Source organism: Pipistrellus kuhlii, unplaced genomic scaffold (genome assembly GCF_014108245.1).
Source record: "Pipistrellus kuhlii isolate mPipKuh1 unplaced genomic scaffold, mPipKuh1.p scaffold_m20_p_13, whole genome shotgun sequence".
In the NCBI taxonomy this organism is placed as follows: domain Eukaryota; kingdom Metazoa; phylum Chordata; class Mammalia; order Chiroptera; family Vespertilionidae; genus Pipistrellus; species Pipistrellus kuhlii.
This window is the reverse complement of record NW_023425438.1, coordinates 36,907,173-36,922,629: the sequence shown is the minus strand read 5'-3', so window position 1 is coordinate 36,922,629 and position 15,457 is coordinate 36,907,173. Positions and strand designations below refer to the sequence as shown.

The 15,457-nt window shown below is 58.3% G+C and overlaps 1 protein-coding gene across 22 annotated transcripts in view; it reads right to left on the bottom strand.

Moving 5' to 3' along the window:
• The window catches only part of DYSF (dysferlin), a 195,560-nt gene that overhangs the window by 74,298 nt on the left and 105,805 nt on the right, over positions 1–15,457 (bottom strand). For all 22 annotated transcript variants that reach the window (XM_036435666.2, XM_036435678.2, XM_036435676.2 and 19 more), the window contains 4 exons: positions 15,123–15,265; positions 13,582–13,755; positions 1,676–1,769; positions 1,054–1,131 (listed from right to left, as the gene is read on the bottom strand). In XM_036435666.2, coding sequence (XP_036291559.1) covers positions 1,054–1,131; positions 1,676–1,769; positions 13,582–13,755; positions 15,123–15,265 — 489 coding nt within the window. The remainder of the gene's footprint in view (positions 1–1,053; positions 1,132–1,675; positions 1,770–13,581; positions 13,756–15,122; positions 15,266–15,457) is intronic.

Sequence of the window (15,457 nt, the reverse complement as noted above, 5' to 3'; positions counted from 1 at the left end):
AGCATTTGGAGAGTGATAGATAGGTAACTCAAGCAATTACTTAAGCCACCTGAGTCTCTGTTTCATCTATAAAACAGAGTGTTAAACATCTACTTCCCACGGAGTTCTAAGGGTGACGTGACATCATGTCAGTGAAGCATCTGCGCTCATAGTGAGCACGTCATTCAGTGTCCGTTCTTCGGACAGGAAGTGGTGCAGGCTCAAGGCCTCTCCCTGGGGGAGCTCACAGCCATCCTGGGAAGCATGTGACCCAGATAGACAGACAGCAATTCGCCTATGCAGTGGGCCAGGGCTCTGAGAGCGGTGCTGGATGGTCAGAAAGGAACAGCCATTTCAGCTTCAGAAAGAGTCAGAGGGCACCTGGCCCCACCCCCTCCCAGGGACATCTTCGAGGATGTTTCAGGAGCCAGAATCAACAGGACGATGGACTGTGTCCATGCTGAGGGGACACCAGGACCCAGGCAGTAAATGCACAGAAAGCCTGGGGTGGCGGGGCTGGAATGTCACAGGAAGTTCAGTTTGGACAAAATGAACTGAGGTGCCTCTGAGGCATCCGGGGGGAGAGACCAGGATGTGGCTGGACATGAGGGGCTTCTGGGAACTGAAGACCTAGAAGCTTCCCTGACATGAGGGGTCACTGAAGCTGGGAGGAGGGACCAGTGCCCAGAGAAGAGGACACAGATACGCTCTTGGGAATGCCAGGCTCAGAAGGCAGAGAAGCACTGGGGTAGGAGCAGGTAGAGCAGGAGGCGGCTACAGGAGACCCAGAGAGAGGGCACCCTGGGGGTCTGGGCCAGAGGAGCTTTTAGGAGGGGATGGTCAGTAAAGCCAAACCCTAAGAGGGGTCAAGCCAGCCACCTGACAACTAGGACGCCACAGTGACCTGGCAACAACAGCCACCTCCACAAACCCACAAGCACCACTCCCACCTCCAGGGGAAGCCCTGGGCCTGGGCCCCGTGGTCCGAAGGCCCCGTGGTCCGAAGGCCCCATGGCTGGGTTCCCAGCTCTCAGCTCTGGTCCCTGGCTCTCCTTCCCCCACCCCCCCACTTACCAGAGAAAGAGTCCTTGTCCATCGCAGGCAGATCCCGGGCCTGGTACATATAGCAGCGCAGATGGTAGCGGTTCCCGTCTGCACCAGGGAAGAAACAGAGGTGCCACGTGAGGTGCTGGAGGTGGCTGAGAGCCGGGGCTAGAGGAAAAGGTGGCGTCTGTGCCTGGGAAGGGCAGGCACAGGGGCTGAACAATAGAAATGGCCCATGTCACACTCTGCAGCAGTGAGCCACTCACAGTCAGAACAGACCACAGCTCAGAGGTAGACACCTGAGTGCTGTATCCTTAGGCCTGGCGAGAGTTGGAGAGAGGGCACAGAGGAGGAAGAGAAGGGAGGGAGGCTAAATGGACGACAGGAGAGGCCAGAATGCACCAGATCTTGAATGCCTGATTTTAAGCTTAGAGGTGACGTACCATACATAGACGGGCATGTGCCTGTGCAGACACACACACACACACACACACACACACACACACACCAGAAGACACTGACTCACCAAAAGAACAGACTCCATTCTCCACAGCCCCACATACACACCTGAACAAATAGCCCCATTCAAACAGAAACAAAAGATCACACACCTAACAACATCACCCCGTAGACACCGGGAAGCACCACTTACAGTCGAAGATGCAGGAAATCGTGGGTCTGTTCACTCCAAAGCTCAAGGTGGAGATGGACGTGGAATCCTCACTCCTGTCATCCACCACACCGCCCTGGAGACACAGAGCTAGTCGGGACAGATCCTGAGCCCACGCCTGAGGGTGACAGGGCGGCTGACCCGGAGAGCCCGGTCCCCCGGTCAGGAGACCTCTGGACAACGCTCCTCGGCTGCTGAGAGCTGGCCCACCAGCCTCTAACCTCACCCTAGGGAGCTCATCCTCTCCTTCAGCCCACAGACGCCAATGTCAAGTCCACGGGGAAATGTTTCTCCCTCGCTCATGGAGACCAGACAAGTCAGAATGGAAGTTTGAGTCTACGGGGTTAGAGTTTGATAAAAGGTGGGACTTGACTAGTATCTGTGGGGGAAAGCCAGTACTGATCTGCCCACCGGATGAGGCAAGAAGAGGCAAAATCTGGAGGCCCAGTCTAGCATCTCTCCACTCCTGAGCCTGGGTTCCTGGGCTCAGGCTGAGGCCAGAGGCAGAGACAAGAACAGGAGGCAGTGCAGGTCTACACTGAGGCTCAGAAATCAGTCCGTGCTTAAAGCTATATGGTCATTCCCCTTCCCCATTGACCTCATTAGCACTGGGGTCTAACCACTGGGATATCAACCACCTCCTCTGGACCCCATGTCCACCTCCTAATTCAAGGATGCCCCATTGCCACTTCAGCCACACTGTCACCACTCAAGGGGGTTCTGTGTAGCTTGGGTGGCTTGGTGACCCAATAGAGACCAAGGCCTATAGGGAACGCTCTACTCACAGCCAGCCCAGCCTCCCAGCCTGGGCTTTCTATGACATCAGGTCCACCAAGTCCCTCTCCCCTCTTCCATACCTGTTCCTTACCCAGTCCCTCTTCCTAGCATACAAGCACACATACCCTTGAAAGGAAACCCTGGTTCCCTGTGGATGGCCTGTTCACACACACACACACACACCCTCCTATCGCCAAGCCCACCCAGAATGGCCACTTCCCAGAGCCATTCTCCTGAGCAGCCGGGATCCCCACCTGCAAACATTTCCCAAGAATCCCAGCCTCCCCCAGCGGGCCCTGGAGCTACCCATCCCCAGTGCCTCCAGATACAAAGCATAGGGCCACTTCTGTGCCTCCCCTTTCCAAACCACGCCCACCCTCCAGCCCCAGCCCAGACCCCTGCCCAAGAAGCCTCTCTGGACGCTGGTCCTCCCACTTCCCATCTGCCCACACGCAGAGCCAGCACAGCGTCATCACCCACAGTCCCCACCGGCTCCCCAGCCCCAATCTTTCAGTGGCTCTCACTATCGAATGGTCCTGGTCAGACCCTATGATCCGGCCCCTCTTTCCCTCTAACACCAGGGCTTATTTCCCTCAATCCCAGACCTCAGCTTCAGGCCGGCCACGCTCCTCAAAGATGGTCCAGGCTCCTGTCTGCTCCCATCCCAAGCTCATGCTGTTCCCTAGCCAGGAGAGCCATTGATCCCTCCAGTCCTGTCCTGGTCACTCGGGGTCAACAAAGAAATGCACCCGAAAGGTAGGTCCGTCTTCCTCTGCTCCATCCTGAAAGGGCCCATAAAACACACACACTGGGAAAAACACGTTCATCGGCTCTCCCCGGGCACACCGAGGTCCTGCTACACCTGGGCAGGCTCTCACGCCCACCACAGGACACCCCCTCTCTGACAGCGAGAGGAAGTGACCCCCTTTCTTTTGGCCACAACTTTAACACAAGCTCCAGAACCAGGTAACTTGGGTTCCAATTCTGGCCCTGCCAGTTGCTGGCTGTGTGACTTTGGGCAGGTTGCTTAACCTCTCCGAACCAGTCTCTGTAAATTCGGGAGAATCCCACAGTATCTGTCTCAGGGCTGCTGTGACTATTAAGGAGAAAAATTACATGTTCTTAGCATACCACGTGGCACCTAATAAATGCTCAATAAGTGTTTGCTGCTATGAGAGAAATGGGGCACAGTCAGGACAGGGGGGATTAAGTCATAAACGATGGAGTTAGCCATTGTGCTTAGGGGTGGTATTCACGCAGCTCATGGTTGTTCCACATTATTCCCGGAGCTGGAAAAGTGGACACGTCAGGAGTGACAGCCCTCAGTCTCTACACACACACACACACACACACACACACACACACACACACCACATACACACACCACATACACGGGAGCAGGATAAGAGGGAAGGTATCATACCACAGACAGGGGAGGCTTCTACAGAGAGACCCAAAGGCCAGCAAGCCCAGGTCCTCCCTCCCAGGCAGGTGTGGCCCCCAAGCCTCCTGCATTCCCACGAGGCGTGACGTCTGGCCTGGCTGTGTGCTGGCATCCCGCCAGAGCATGCACCAAGGCCAACAGCTCACCGTTCCCAGTTTCGGGGTCTGTGAGGCTGCACATAGGGCTGGACCTGGGGGGCCCCACAGGCCACCCCAGGCGTGAAGTGCAGGCACGCCAAGGAAAGCAGATCAGGACGCTGGAAACGGCTTGGCCAGCCCCCGGGTGCAACAACGCATAGCACACGCAGCTCAGTGCACTTTAGGGGAGGGAGGCGGGGGAGAGGTTCTGTTTGGGGTGGGATTGAAGGTCCAGGACTCTATAGCCCCTTCGCCTTAGCCTGGCACCACACGTGTGCCCCCTCCTCTCCAATCGCAGGTAGCCGGGGCAGGAGTAAGGAGCGAGGCTGCTCTGCCGTACGCAGCCCCAGAATTCCCCTCTCCCTCCAGGTGCCTGCAGGGACCTCCCTGCTCGCGGATCACTGCCAGTGCACATCCCCACTCACCTCACACCTCCTCTAGAGGGCCTCCCCCAGCCGCCTCCATCAGCACCGCTCCCACCCAGGCTTCTGTCTGGGGCTTTGGCAGCCCTTTCTGGGGCTCCGTCCAAGGGCAGGGCCACCGCCTGCGATCAAAAGGGGTGGCCCCCTCCCTGGGATTTCCACAAAGGCCAGGCCAGGTACCTCTGGCCCTGAGAAGGACCATTCTTCAGAGGGAGCCCCCAGGAACGCCCCTCACACAGCTAGGGGTCCTCCGCCTGTCCCGGCCCCAGAGGAGGGACCCTCGGCCAAGGCCCCTGACCACCACCCCGCCCTGCCTCTCCACAGGCCTGCTTCCATCCCCAGCTCGCCCCCCGCCCCCATCTGCCACCCACGTGTGGCCCGGCCGCCTCCTTCGTCCTCCCCCTAGCTCACAGAGACAGAGGGCGCGTGCTGGGAGGAAGCAGGGAGAACAGGAGGTGAGCTGCAAGGCCCCCACTAACCAGGGCCCTGCAGCCGCCCTGGTCCCCACCCAGGGCAGAATCCCGCCCTCGGAGATGGCCAATGTCTTTCAGGCTCTGACCCTCCCAAGGGGACCTGAGCTCTCCACGCATCCGCTCAGATCCCAGGAGCACAGGGGAGGCCGGCTCGCCCTCCCAACCCAGCCATGGCCTCGAACTGAGTCTCCGGGAGTCGGGAACTCGCCTGGAGCACACCGTGTGGGTCAGGGAAGGGGAGCTGGCGTGCCTCAGGGAAGCTCAGTTCCTAAAACTCAGGTTCCTCATTGTAAAGTCCTCCCAGTGGGAGGACTATAAAAATGCGGGTATCTCCAACCTTGGCACTATGGGTATTTAGGGCCAAGTCGTTATTTGTTGAGGCTGTGCTATGAGTTGTTGAATGTTTAGCAGAACCCAGGGCCTCTACCCAGATGTCCATAGCATCCCCCACCCCTCACCAGACATTGTCTAATGTCCCCAGGGGAGTAGGGTGGGGAATAGACTTGTCCCCCAGTTGAGAACCACTGGGGACTATTAAATAAGATGCACCCACTGCCCTTGGCAAGGACTGGCACTCAGAAAACGGTGCTAAGGGTGTCCGTTTAACTCCTTCATCTCTCCAGTCTCATGTTAAATAATACCCTCCCCTCCTTACTGTCTGCCTTTCAGCTTTCTGTAATTTTGGAATCCACCACCTTCCCTCTCCCACGGGACCTATGCACGGGCTGGTCTCTCACCTTGGAACGTCCTCCCTGATGAGCTAACTTGAGCTCTTCCTTCAGCTCAGTCATCACTCAGGCCTAGGCACCTCCTTGACTGCCTTGCCTGCATCAGCGTCCCCTGCCCAGCCTCTCCTAGCTTCTCTCCTGCCTCCATCCCTCCGTGCGCACACACAGACATGCACACTCCTCTCTCCCTGCACCCAGCCCAGCGTCTGGCACTGGGTGAGTCCACGAAAGACTTACCATGTGAATCCCAGCATTCCTCACCCTAAGCCAGGAGTGCCCAGGCCTACGGTCCCAGGGGAAAGGACAGGAAAGTATGCATTGGACAGCACCCTCCCACCCTAGGGAAGGAAGGACAAGGGATGTGCATCAGTGCACCCCAGGTGGGCCATCTGTGGGGCGAAAAGACCGATGTGGGCCCTTGGGAGGTCCCTTTCAGGAAGTCTCCCTGGAGGAAGGGCACAAAGAAGGGTGAGAAGGGTGCTGGGACAGGGAGAGCAGCCGCGTGCCGGAGGCCACCCGTGAGCTCAGGGGAAGGCTGGCTAGAGGGGTGAGCTGGGGCAGGGAGGGGGGGCACAGCCAGCAGAGGGAGGGCTGGCTGCCTCTGCTCTCTCTTGGAGCCCGGGCAGAGCCAGGCTGCAAGGGCGGCTGATGCTCCTTTTCCACCCGGCGACCTTCACTCCCATGGCACACGCACCCTCTCCTCCACCCCAGGGCCAGGCCCAGGGCATTGGGTTTCCCACAGTCACATTCCTGCCGCCATAGCTCATGGCAACGAGACTCCCGGGCTGGGGCCGGGGCTGGCAGCCGCACGGTCTGCGGCCACCAACTCCGTCTTGGGGCTCGCCGTGTAAGGGATCCTGCCGCTCGCCCAGGGCACTGGGTGGCCTCCAACTGCTGCTGCCCAGCTGGCAGCCAGGGCTCCCGGGGCAGCCTGAGCTCAGAATAGTAAGGAACACGCTCCCTCCCAGAGGCCAGGGGGCTCCCCCGGGGGTCCCCAGAGCCAGAGGCCCAGCCCACCTCGGCCTGCTGATGGTTCTGCCCCAGGACCTCAGTGTGGCCACCACACAGGTCCTACGGAAACAAACAGTTTCCGTGCAGGGGACTCCTCAGCTGGCCTGAACTGGACCCGCAGAGCCGCGTGAGACCTCTTTCGCGTGTCTGAGATTCCCTCTGCACCACAGGCTGTCACATACACACCTCCTCCTTCTGGTCATGGCCCATTGCCCCACACAGGCCTACAGGTTGGGCCAACATCTATAGAGCGAAGGCAGGAGGGGGCCAGCAGGGGCAGGGCAAAGGGGACTCAGGCTTCGCAGTGGGATTCCCGGGACTGAGCAGGCAGGGGACAGAGACACAGCCACACGCACGGTGGCCAGGAAAGAGACCACAGACACCTTGGAGGTATCCTGGGCGACCAGGGTCCCCCCTGCCCTAGCACAGTCAAGCAGATGGACATGGCGGGGGGAAGGGGGGGTCAGCTGTATGGGGAGAACTCCATTCCCAGGCATGATGGGCCCAAAGAGCAGGTGACAGAGCTGCTGGGAAGGGAGCTGCTACTGAAGGCGCCGTCTCCTCTCTTATGTAAACGGGATCAGCACCCACCCCACGCCCGGAGCAGCAGGGGCTGGGGCCCACTCTCGGGGCTCATGAGAACAGATCGTTAAATTCTCAGCCATTTTCTGCAAGGCGGTTGTTAAACGCAGTCCTTTGTAAAAGCCAAATCCTGTAACTGTGTAACTACAGAAATTCATTGCAAAAAACAAAGGTGATAAATGCTCAACTCATTACCTCCTACTTATTTTACTACTTTTTTTTACTGTCGTCCTGCTCCTGAGGCTGTGTCTAGTATATCTATAGGGTCTATAGTGCCATGGGCTCCTCCTGCCCACGCCTTCCCGTATCCACCTGCACGGTGTCACACCGCTGGCATGAAATGGGCCACGGCAGAGATATTTACACCATGGGAATCAGCAAGGGCTACCAGCCAGGCTGGATTTGTTGTCTGGCTTCTTTTCTGGAGAAAAAGACCCTCACAGCCTTAGGTGACCTGCCAGGACCGCTTCCTCACTGTGGCCTGTGCTGGGACACCCACACAGCAGCACCGTGCTGTAGGGCAGAGTGCTACCAACAGCATAACCCCGTCGCTGTCCACAAGGCTGTTCACAATACTCACGTCGGAAAACAGCCAGAGTGTTATTTGTCTTCTCTGGGCCTCAGTTTACGCACCTGTAAAATGGGAATACTACTAAAACCCATCTCTTGGGATCGCTGGGAGGGTTAAGTGGGATAATATGGGAACAGGGAAGAGGGCGATGTGCTCTCGAACAGCTGGCAAACGTGTCCATAAAGGGCCAGAGAGCAAATCCTGCTTCCTCACAGAACTCAGGACCTGAGCAGGGTTCTGGGGCAGGAGAGAGCCAAGTGCCAAGGCAAGGCCTGGGGGGGAGACGGGGGGGGGGGGGGGGGGGAGACACAGTCCAGAGCGCACGTCACTGCCCTGGCTGTCCCGGTCTCAGTTTCTAGGGAAACCCCACACAGGCCAGCCGGCCAGGCCCGAGGAGGAGAACCCTTTAAAAGAGGGAACAGGGGAGCACACAGACCTCCCTTCCTCCTTGGGGCTGGTCGCAACCTTAAGTGGAATAGCAGCTGAGGGTGCAACCCCATTTAATTCACAGCTGGAGCCAAGGCTTGGAAGCAGCTGCTAAACTCCTTGCAAAACTCCCGGCCGGCCCCTGGGGAGCGGGAGTGGAGTCAGGAAACCTGGAGAACCCACGATGCCACGTGTGGGCTGGCGCGAGTGTCCGCCTGCGTGTGTGCGTGCGTCCCTCCAGGGTTTCCACGACTTCGCATGTGGGGGCTGCAGGGTACGGTTCTCTCCCACGACAAAGCGCCCCGGTAATGAGGACACTGTCTGTCCCAGTTTGCCAGGAATGGCCCTACCTGAGTTCTGCCATCGTTCCTAATAGTCTCCCAACTCAAATAGTGAATGCTAAGATAAGGTGACCAGACGTCCAGCTTTTGGCGGGACAGTCCCAATTTTTAACAATTTGTCCCGAGTCCCGTGACATTTTTAAAAAGTCCCGATTTATCTTTCCAAAAATCGGGACTTTATTAAAACGCCGCAGGACGAGGGACAAACTGTTAAAAATCGGGACTGTCCCGCCAAAAGCTGGATGACTGGTCACCTTATGCTAAGGTCACCCTGGGAACGGTGGGCGCAGACCTCATGCATGTACAATGACATATTGTACAACGGGGCACCAGCAGATCATTCGCTGTGACACGCACACATTCACGCACTGGCGCTTTGTCCCGGCTACAGAGACACATAGCTGAGCCCTACAGACATCATATCCCAACGCTGAGCTAGACTGAGCCAGAGTGCACAGTTAGAGGAAGTACCCAAAGGTTTGTCCATGTGAGGGCGCAGTAGGGGCGGGGGCGCTCTGCTTGACAGGGCTGGCAGCCAGCCTTTAAGCTGCCCTGCTAGCACAATGCCAAGCCCAGAACAAGTGCTCAATTTGCATATTCAATAAACAGAACCCATGGACACCGGGAGCCACCTCTCAGTAAGAGCCAACCCTGTCGCGGGCCTTGGCAAACCCCTATCACCTCCCAGGTGCTGCCCTCACTTTAAATGCGCTATGGGCACAATATGGAGGTGCCCTGCGCACAGCAGGGTTCCATCCAGGTCCGGAGAGAGACGGCTCCTCCCCTCCCCACCCACATCTCTCCTCCTTTTCACCAGTTCAGATCTCAAATTACTCCCTCTGGCACCAGCCTCTCCCTGATGCCCTCCCTAGCACTTCTGGCTCCCAGCAGCCCTTCTCTGCCCCCCAGCCGGCTGGGGCTTGATTCCTGTCCCTGTAGGTCCTCTCCGCTTCTGGCCAGGACTTGGGCCTCTGCCAACCTACCTGGAGGCATCCTGGGTGGGCCTTGGTACAGCTCCCCCCCTGCTCTAGGGAGGCCAAGTGACCTGACTGCAAGACAAGAGGGTGATGCCCACACCCAAGGGCTCTAGCCAGATGCCAGAGCCTCCCTCAGACCCCACTCAGGGACATTGTGCCTGAACAGGAGTGGGACGATCTAGAGAGAGAGGCCAAAAGAGCCACTATCCTGGTTCCAGATTGACTTGTGCTGTGCCCCTGGGCAGACCTGTTCTCAGGCCTCAGTTTCTTCTGGGGCAAAGAGGGACTCAGACCAGGCGTGGCTACTGGGTCCTGGAAATGGGGCTGGTGTGACTGGGAAACTGAATTTTCTTATTTTAGTTAGTTTAAATGTAAATCTCAATAACCACATATGCTGGCTAGTGGCTACCATATTGGACAATGTGGTTCTGAATCTCAGTCTCTGCAACTATAAAATGGTCCTAATAACAGAATCCAGCCTTCTTATCAAGCTCTCAGCCTGGTCTTTGGTACATGGCAAAATGGAATTTGGTATTTCCTACCCTCTTTGGGTCCTAGATTGTGCTCATTGTACACACAGGCCACACACGTGTATGCACTGTACACACTGCACACACCTGCACAGTTGTATCACACGTATATATGCAATTTGCATATTGTGTGTACATACATCAAACATGTGATTACACACCCACAACTTCGCTCCAAAGCCGGGTGGAGAGCGCCTTTCGAACATGAAAGCTCCTTCCAGCTCTGAATCTCCCAATTTGTTATGAGAACAAATTGCATATATGAGAACAAATTGCATATATGAGTCTCCATCTCCTTCCCTCCCTGCCCAGGATCAGGCATCTCAGAAAACCCTTCCCGACACTCAGGGCCAAGCTCAGAGACGGGGCTCTGGAAAAATCCTTGTGTGTGGAGGGCAGGCCCAGGGCAAGAGCGACAGGACGGATTCTGTGAGCTCATCCCGGCAGCCGTCACCAGAGTTCCCAGAGAGGCCAGTGGCGTCAGGAGGGGTGACTGGGTGGGAGCCCGCGGTGGCGGCAGCGAGGGGTGTGGGGCAGCAGAGGGAGGCTGGATGGAACGCGCTATAATAGCAGCTTTGTGCTCCGCTCCCCAGCTCCCTGGGAACGCCAGGGAGATTATGAAACCCGGTGTCTTTGGGAATGCCAGGATATTAGCTGGAAAAAGAATAATACGAAAATAAAATAATGCTCACGATGGAGACAGCAGACGATTAGCAGACGGAGCCAGGGCCTCCTGCTCCGTGGAGGGAGCCAGGCTTGGCCCCGGCGGAAGGCTTCAGGGAAAGGCTGCCCGCGCTAATGAGCAGACAGAGCCTGCCTTCCAGCGAGTCTTCAGGAGGGGAGCTGGCAAGCGAGGCCAGCTTGCTGGGGAACATGTGGGCCCAGGGAGGGGTGCTACTAGGCAAGGGGGTGCCACAGGTCTGGTCCTTGGGCCCAGACACCCAGCAACGTCAGGTTACCAGGAGGGCCACCCGGTCACCACCCTCACACAGTCCTTCCCTAAACTCCTTCAAGCTCAATGTCCTCCTCCAAAACGTCACTCTGGAATGACTCTTATTCGGCACCTCTAGGTGCAAATTCTACTGGACTTATGCACAGTCACATGTGAGGGTCTCCCTTCCTAACTAGACAGGCATTCCCCAGGGGTCAGGCCTCCACCATCCAATCAGGGGATCCTCTGAAGCAAAGAACACATTTCTCCCTCCAAGGAGCAGGGAGAACATGTCCTCTTTCCCTGCCTCCCTGTCCAGGACCCAGGCCACACACACCTTCAGCCATGAATGGACACGCCCTGCCTCTCTCAGAGTACCTCAATGTGACCACCTCCCTCACCTCGATGCACAAAGGTGGTCCTTGGACCAGCTTCAGCGCATCACCCGGAAGCTATTAGCAATGGAGGCTCTCGGGCCCCACCCAGGCACTGACTGCAGAGTGTGCATTTCAACAAGACCCCCGGGTGGCTCCTACACTCCGAAGGGCTGAGAAGCACCTCTTTACATGTGTCATGTCCTTAATCCTTACAGCATCCCCAGGCTGCAGTGACTTTCCTGATGAGGTGACAGAGTCACTGAAGAGAGAAAGGACCAGTCCATAACTAGGAAGTAGAATTGGAAGTAAACTTTCACAGTGACCCACCACGCTCCGGCCAGGTGCAACCGCAGGCATCGGTGGCCAGTGGGCAAAGACCAGTGCCCAGGATAGTAGCTGGGTCCTGGCACCCAAGAAACCAAACCGCCTGCCTGCAGGTTGGACTTTTACCCTGTGCCTGGCCGGGCATCAGTACATCCCAGGATGAAGAACAGTAGGCTCCGGGATAGGAGCCCAGGCTGGCCTTGGAAGGTGAGTGTGTGTGCAGGTGTGTACATGTGTGCGTGTGTGTGTGTGTGTGTGTGTGTGCTTGCTTGTGTATTGGTGCAGGTGGAGGTTCTATTCACTGAAATACAGAGTGGTCAGACAGCTTCTGTCAAATGGGCCTATGGCCCTGTCCCGATGCCGGCCACACCTAAACACGATCCATGCCGTCTGCCTGTTCCTTCTCTAAGTCAGACTCAGACAGCTGGACTGGGATTGCTCTTCTTCCCGTAGCCCCAGAGCCCATCCACGCTTCCATCCATGTACTTCCCTGCACCTCTGGCCTGTGCACCCTCTCCTCCCGCCCAACACCTCACCGCTGACGCTCAGGCCCCACGCCCCCCGGCCTCCCTGCCCTGGGCCGCCTGGCAGGCAGCCGCCACATCCGTCTTTCCCACACAGCAGTTCACCGTGTGTGTCAGACTTGCCAGGGCCAGCCGTGAACTCATCACCCAGGTCCACCCCGCCCACCCCGTGGCCTGGCGATGGGAATCGCCCCATTGTGCACCCAGCAGAGCCTCTGAGCCCGTCTGACCCTTTCCTCCCCAGGCCTTGCCACTGCCCTTCCACTCTGGTCCACAGCTCCCATCCCCCATGGCCACTGCGTCCTGGTCCCTAACCCAGATTCCTGGTGGTCTCCTGATGGGAGGCTCTCCCTCCAACCAGCCCCCAGGCCTCCTTCATTACTGGTCCGAACGCCCAGCTCTGACCAGCACATTCCGCTTAGCAGCCCACTCCAGCTCCTGCTGCTCACTGAATAGGGTCCGTGGTCACCATATATACTCTTTGCCCAGCACTGTCTGGGGGTTTCTTTTCCTGTCCTCCACCTGGTAATGCTGTCAACCGCAGAAGAAGTGCCTGGCCCAGGATGGCCAATCAGAACTCTTGGTTCCTCACCCAGGCTCCGGGCCAGTCGGCCACATGAAGGGGTGTGTCTCATCCTGGGCATCTCACTGCCCGTCCAGGACCCCCCAGGCCAACAGAGCAGGGAACAGGTCATGTACCCACTCAGACTGTCCTGGCAGGGCCTGCTCATCTCTTTGGGGGAACACATTATGCAGACCCTGGACAACTCTGAGCTGACACCCCCCCCACCCAACCCCACCCCCAACCCCCATCCCACCCCCATTCCACTGGCTCCAGAAAGTGTGCACTGGGCAGGACAGCTGGGCTAGGGCTCAGTTTTGGAGGCACATCTCTCCCAAAATTCCTAGGGGTGCAATGGCCTATCCCAGGAGACTCTGGTCCAACCAAGGAATTCTGGGGTCGTTAGACCTCTCTGGCTATGCCCATGGGCTAGGCCAACGCCTCCCAGCCCAGCCCATGCCAGCCTCTCCTAGAAGAACGGGCTCCTCGGCTGCAGGCACAAGGCAGACCATCATGGGGCCGAGGCCTCTCCCCCTGCTCCCATCCTGACTCTGCACAGAAGCAGCAGGTCTTCTGGTGCCAAAACAGGAGCCGTTTTATGGTAGAAAGACTGAGATGTGTGTCCACTTGCTCCGCATGCAGCCCCGGAGGACCCGAAACCACAATACCAAAGTTCTATCCTGGGGTCCCTGCCTCCTCTGCATCAGCCCTGAACCCCACCCGACCCAGGCCCGGTGGGCAGGGGACATACCAGGGCCCCCTCGAGGGCGAACACAGCTGCAGGCCCCGTCTTCTCCAGCGGCTCCATGCGGCGGCGCCAGCGGCGGCGGCGGAAGGCGTCCGTCTTGCGGTACTCCATGTGGAACTTCCAGCCGAAGAGTGAGGCGTACTCCCAGCCCTCGCCCTGGGCCTCGGCCTGCCGATGCTGCGAGGGGAGGACAGGGCCGACTCAGAGGCCGCTGGGAGGCCCGCAGGGAGTCCTGGGCTCAGCTCCAGCGGCACCCTTCTGCCCTCCACAATTCCCCTCCCACCTCCCACCAGCACCCTCTCGATGGGAAAACCCGGGAGGGCTGCCTGGAGAGGGGGGGGGGGACCCTCTGAGCAGCTTCTGCAGTGACAAGAACTCTGGGTCAGAACACCAGGAGGGGAAGATACTCCTACACCCAGGAAAGGAAGGTAGACTGAAGTAGGAATGACTGAGCTTCAGGTTTGTTTGTTTTTGTTTGTTTGTTTCTGGGCGGATTTCCTGAATCCAAGGTTGTCTTGTCATTTCCTTTCTCTTCTTCACCTCCCAGCTTATAAAATGGACGGGGGTCCACGGTGCAGAGGCAAAATGGAGACCTCAGTTCCCAGCCCCAGCTCTTCTTCCCCTGACGCTGGGCCTCAGTCAGCCATGGAGGGACCCCTGCTCTCCCCTTTACCGACATGGAGGGGGGCCAGGAAACCACTTCCCCTCCGGCTCCCAATAAGGGGCGGCCTGTGACTGCCCCAGATCTGGGCCATGAGCTCCATGACCAGAGCCTGTCCTAGGGGCCAGCGTCAGCCCTTCTAGGAGGGACACTGGTGGGGAGAGAGGGAGGGAGGGAGGGAGGGAGGGAGGGAGGGAGGGAGGGAGGGAGGGAGGGAGGCAGGCACACTGCCTGGCGAGCCTGCACCTCTGTCCCCGGGGCCCCTTCACAGAGAGGGAAGTCTGTCTCCTTCACGGCACCACGTGAAGCTTGTTGCCCAAGAGCCTTGCCTTCCCCTGGGCCCCGTGGCATCTGTCTCTAGCTTCCCTGTGCCCGAAGGGAGGAAGGGACACGGGTCCTGCCAAAAGCTACTCCTGCGCTGGGGAGCCCCGGTTCTTGGGGTACAGTTCCATGTGTGCTTGGGAGGGAAGGACACAGACCAGAGGCCGGGGGAGGCGGTCTCTGAGGCTGTGCAGACAGGGGCATCTGTGGGACTCAGGAGCAGGTGTGTGCATACGCAGAGTGAGCACTGGGTGCGACACTGTGTGTGCTAGGTGTGGGATGTGCCTGTGCTGACTGTGATCTGTGTGTGTATGTGGGAGGGGGTGTGATATTACATGTGTTAGGTGTAATATTGTGATCTGTGTGTGTGCTGCTTATGCTCTCTGGGTATCTGTGTTTGTGCTGGGTGTGATGTGTGCATGTGCTGAATGTGATCTGTGAGCATCTCGAGTGAGCTCGTGTGCCTTATACATGCATGTCCTTTGTACACCCGGGTGTGTTTGTTCCCAGCTTGCCCTCCCGCACCGAGACCTCCCTCCCACCCACCACCCACTGGGCTCACCTTCTTCAGCGCCTCCATCTGGCTGAGGTCCCTCCTGCGCAGGCGGACCCAGCGCCGCCGCCGATGCGTGTAGTACATCTTCTCGGCAGGGACCCAGTGCCTCGGCTTCCGGTCCGGGGGGATGGTGATACTGTACTCCCAGCCTGGGGGAGGGACACCCATCACTCACGGCCCAGCCACTCTCCGTCTCTCCAGAGCTCTCTTCACTGGGGCCATGCTCACAGATTCACTAGCGGCCACTGACTCCTCGCCTGTAGCTTGCAGGGAGGGCTAACCCAGGCAGTCCCCAGGCCAAGGCGCCCTGCTCTCAGCTGCCCCCATCAGCACCTTGGGAG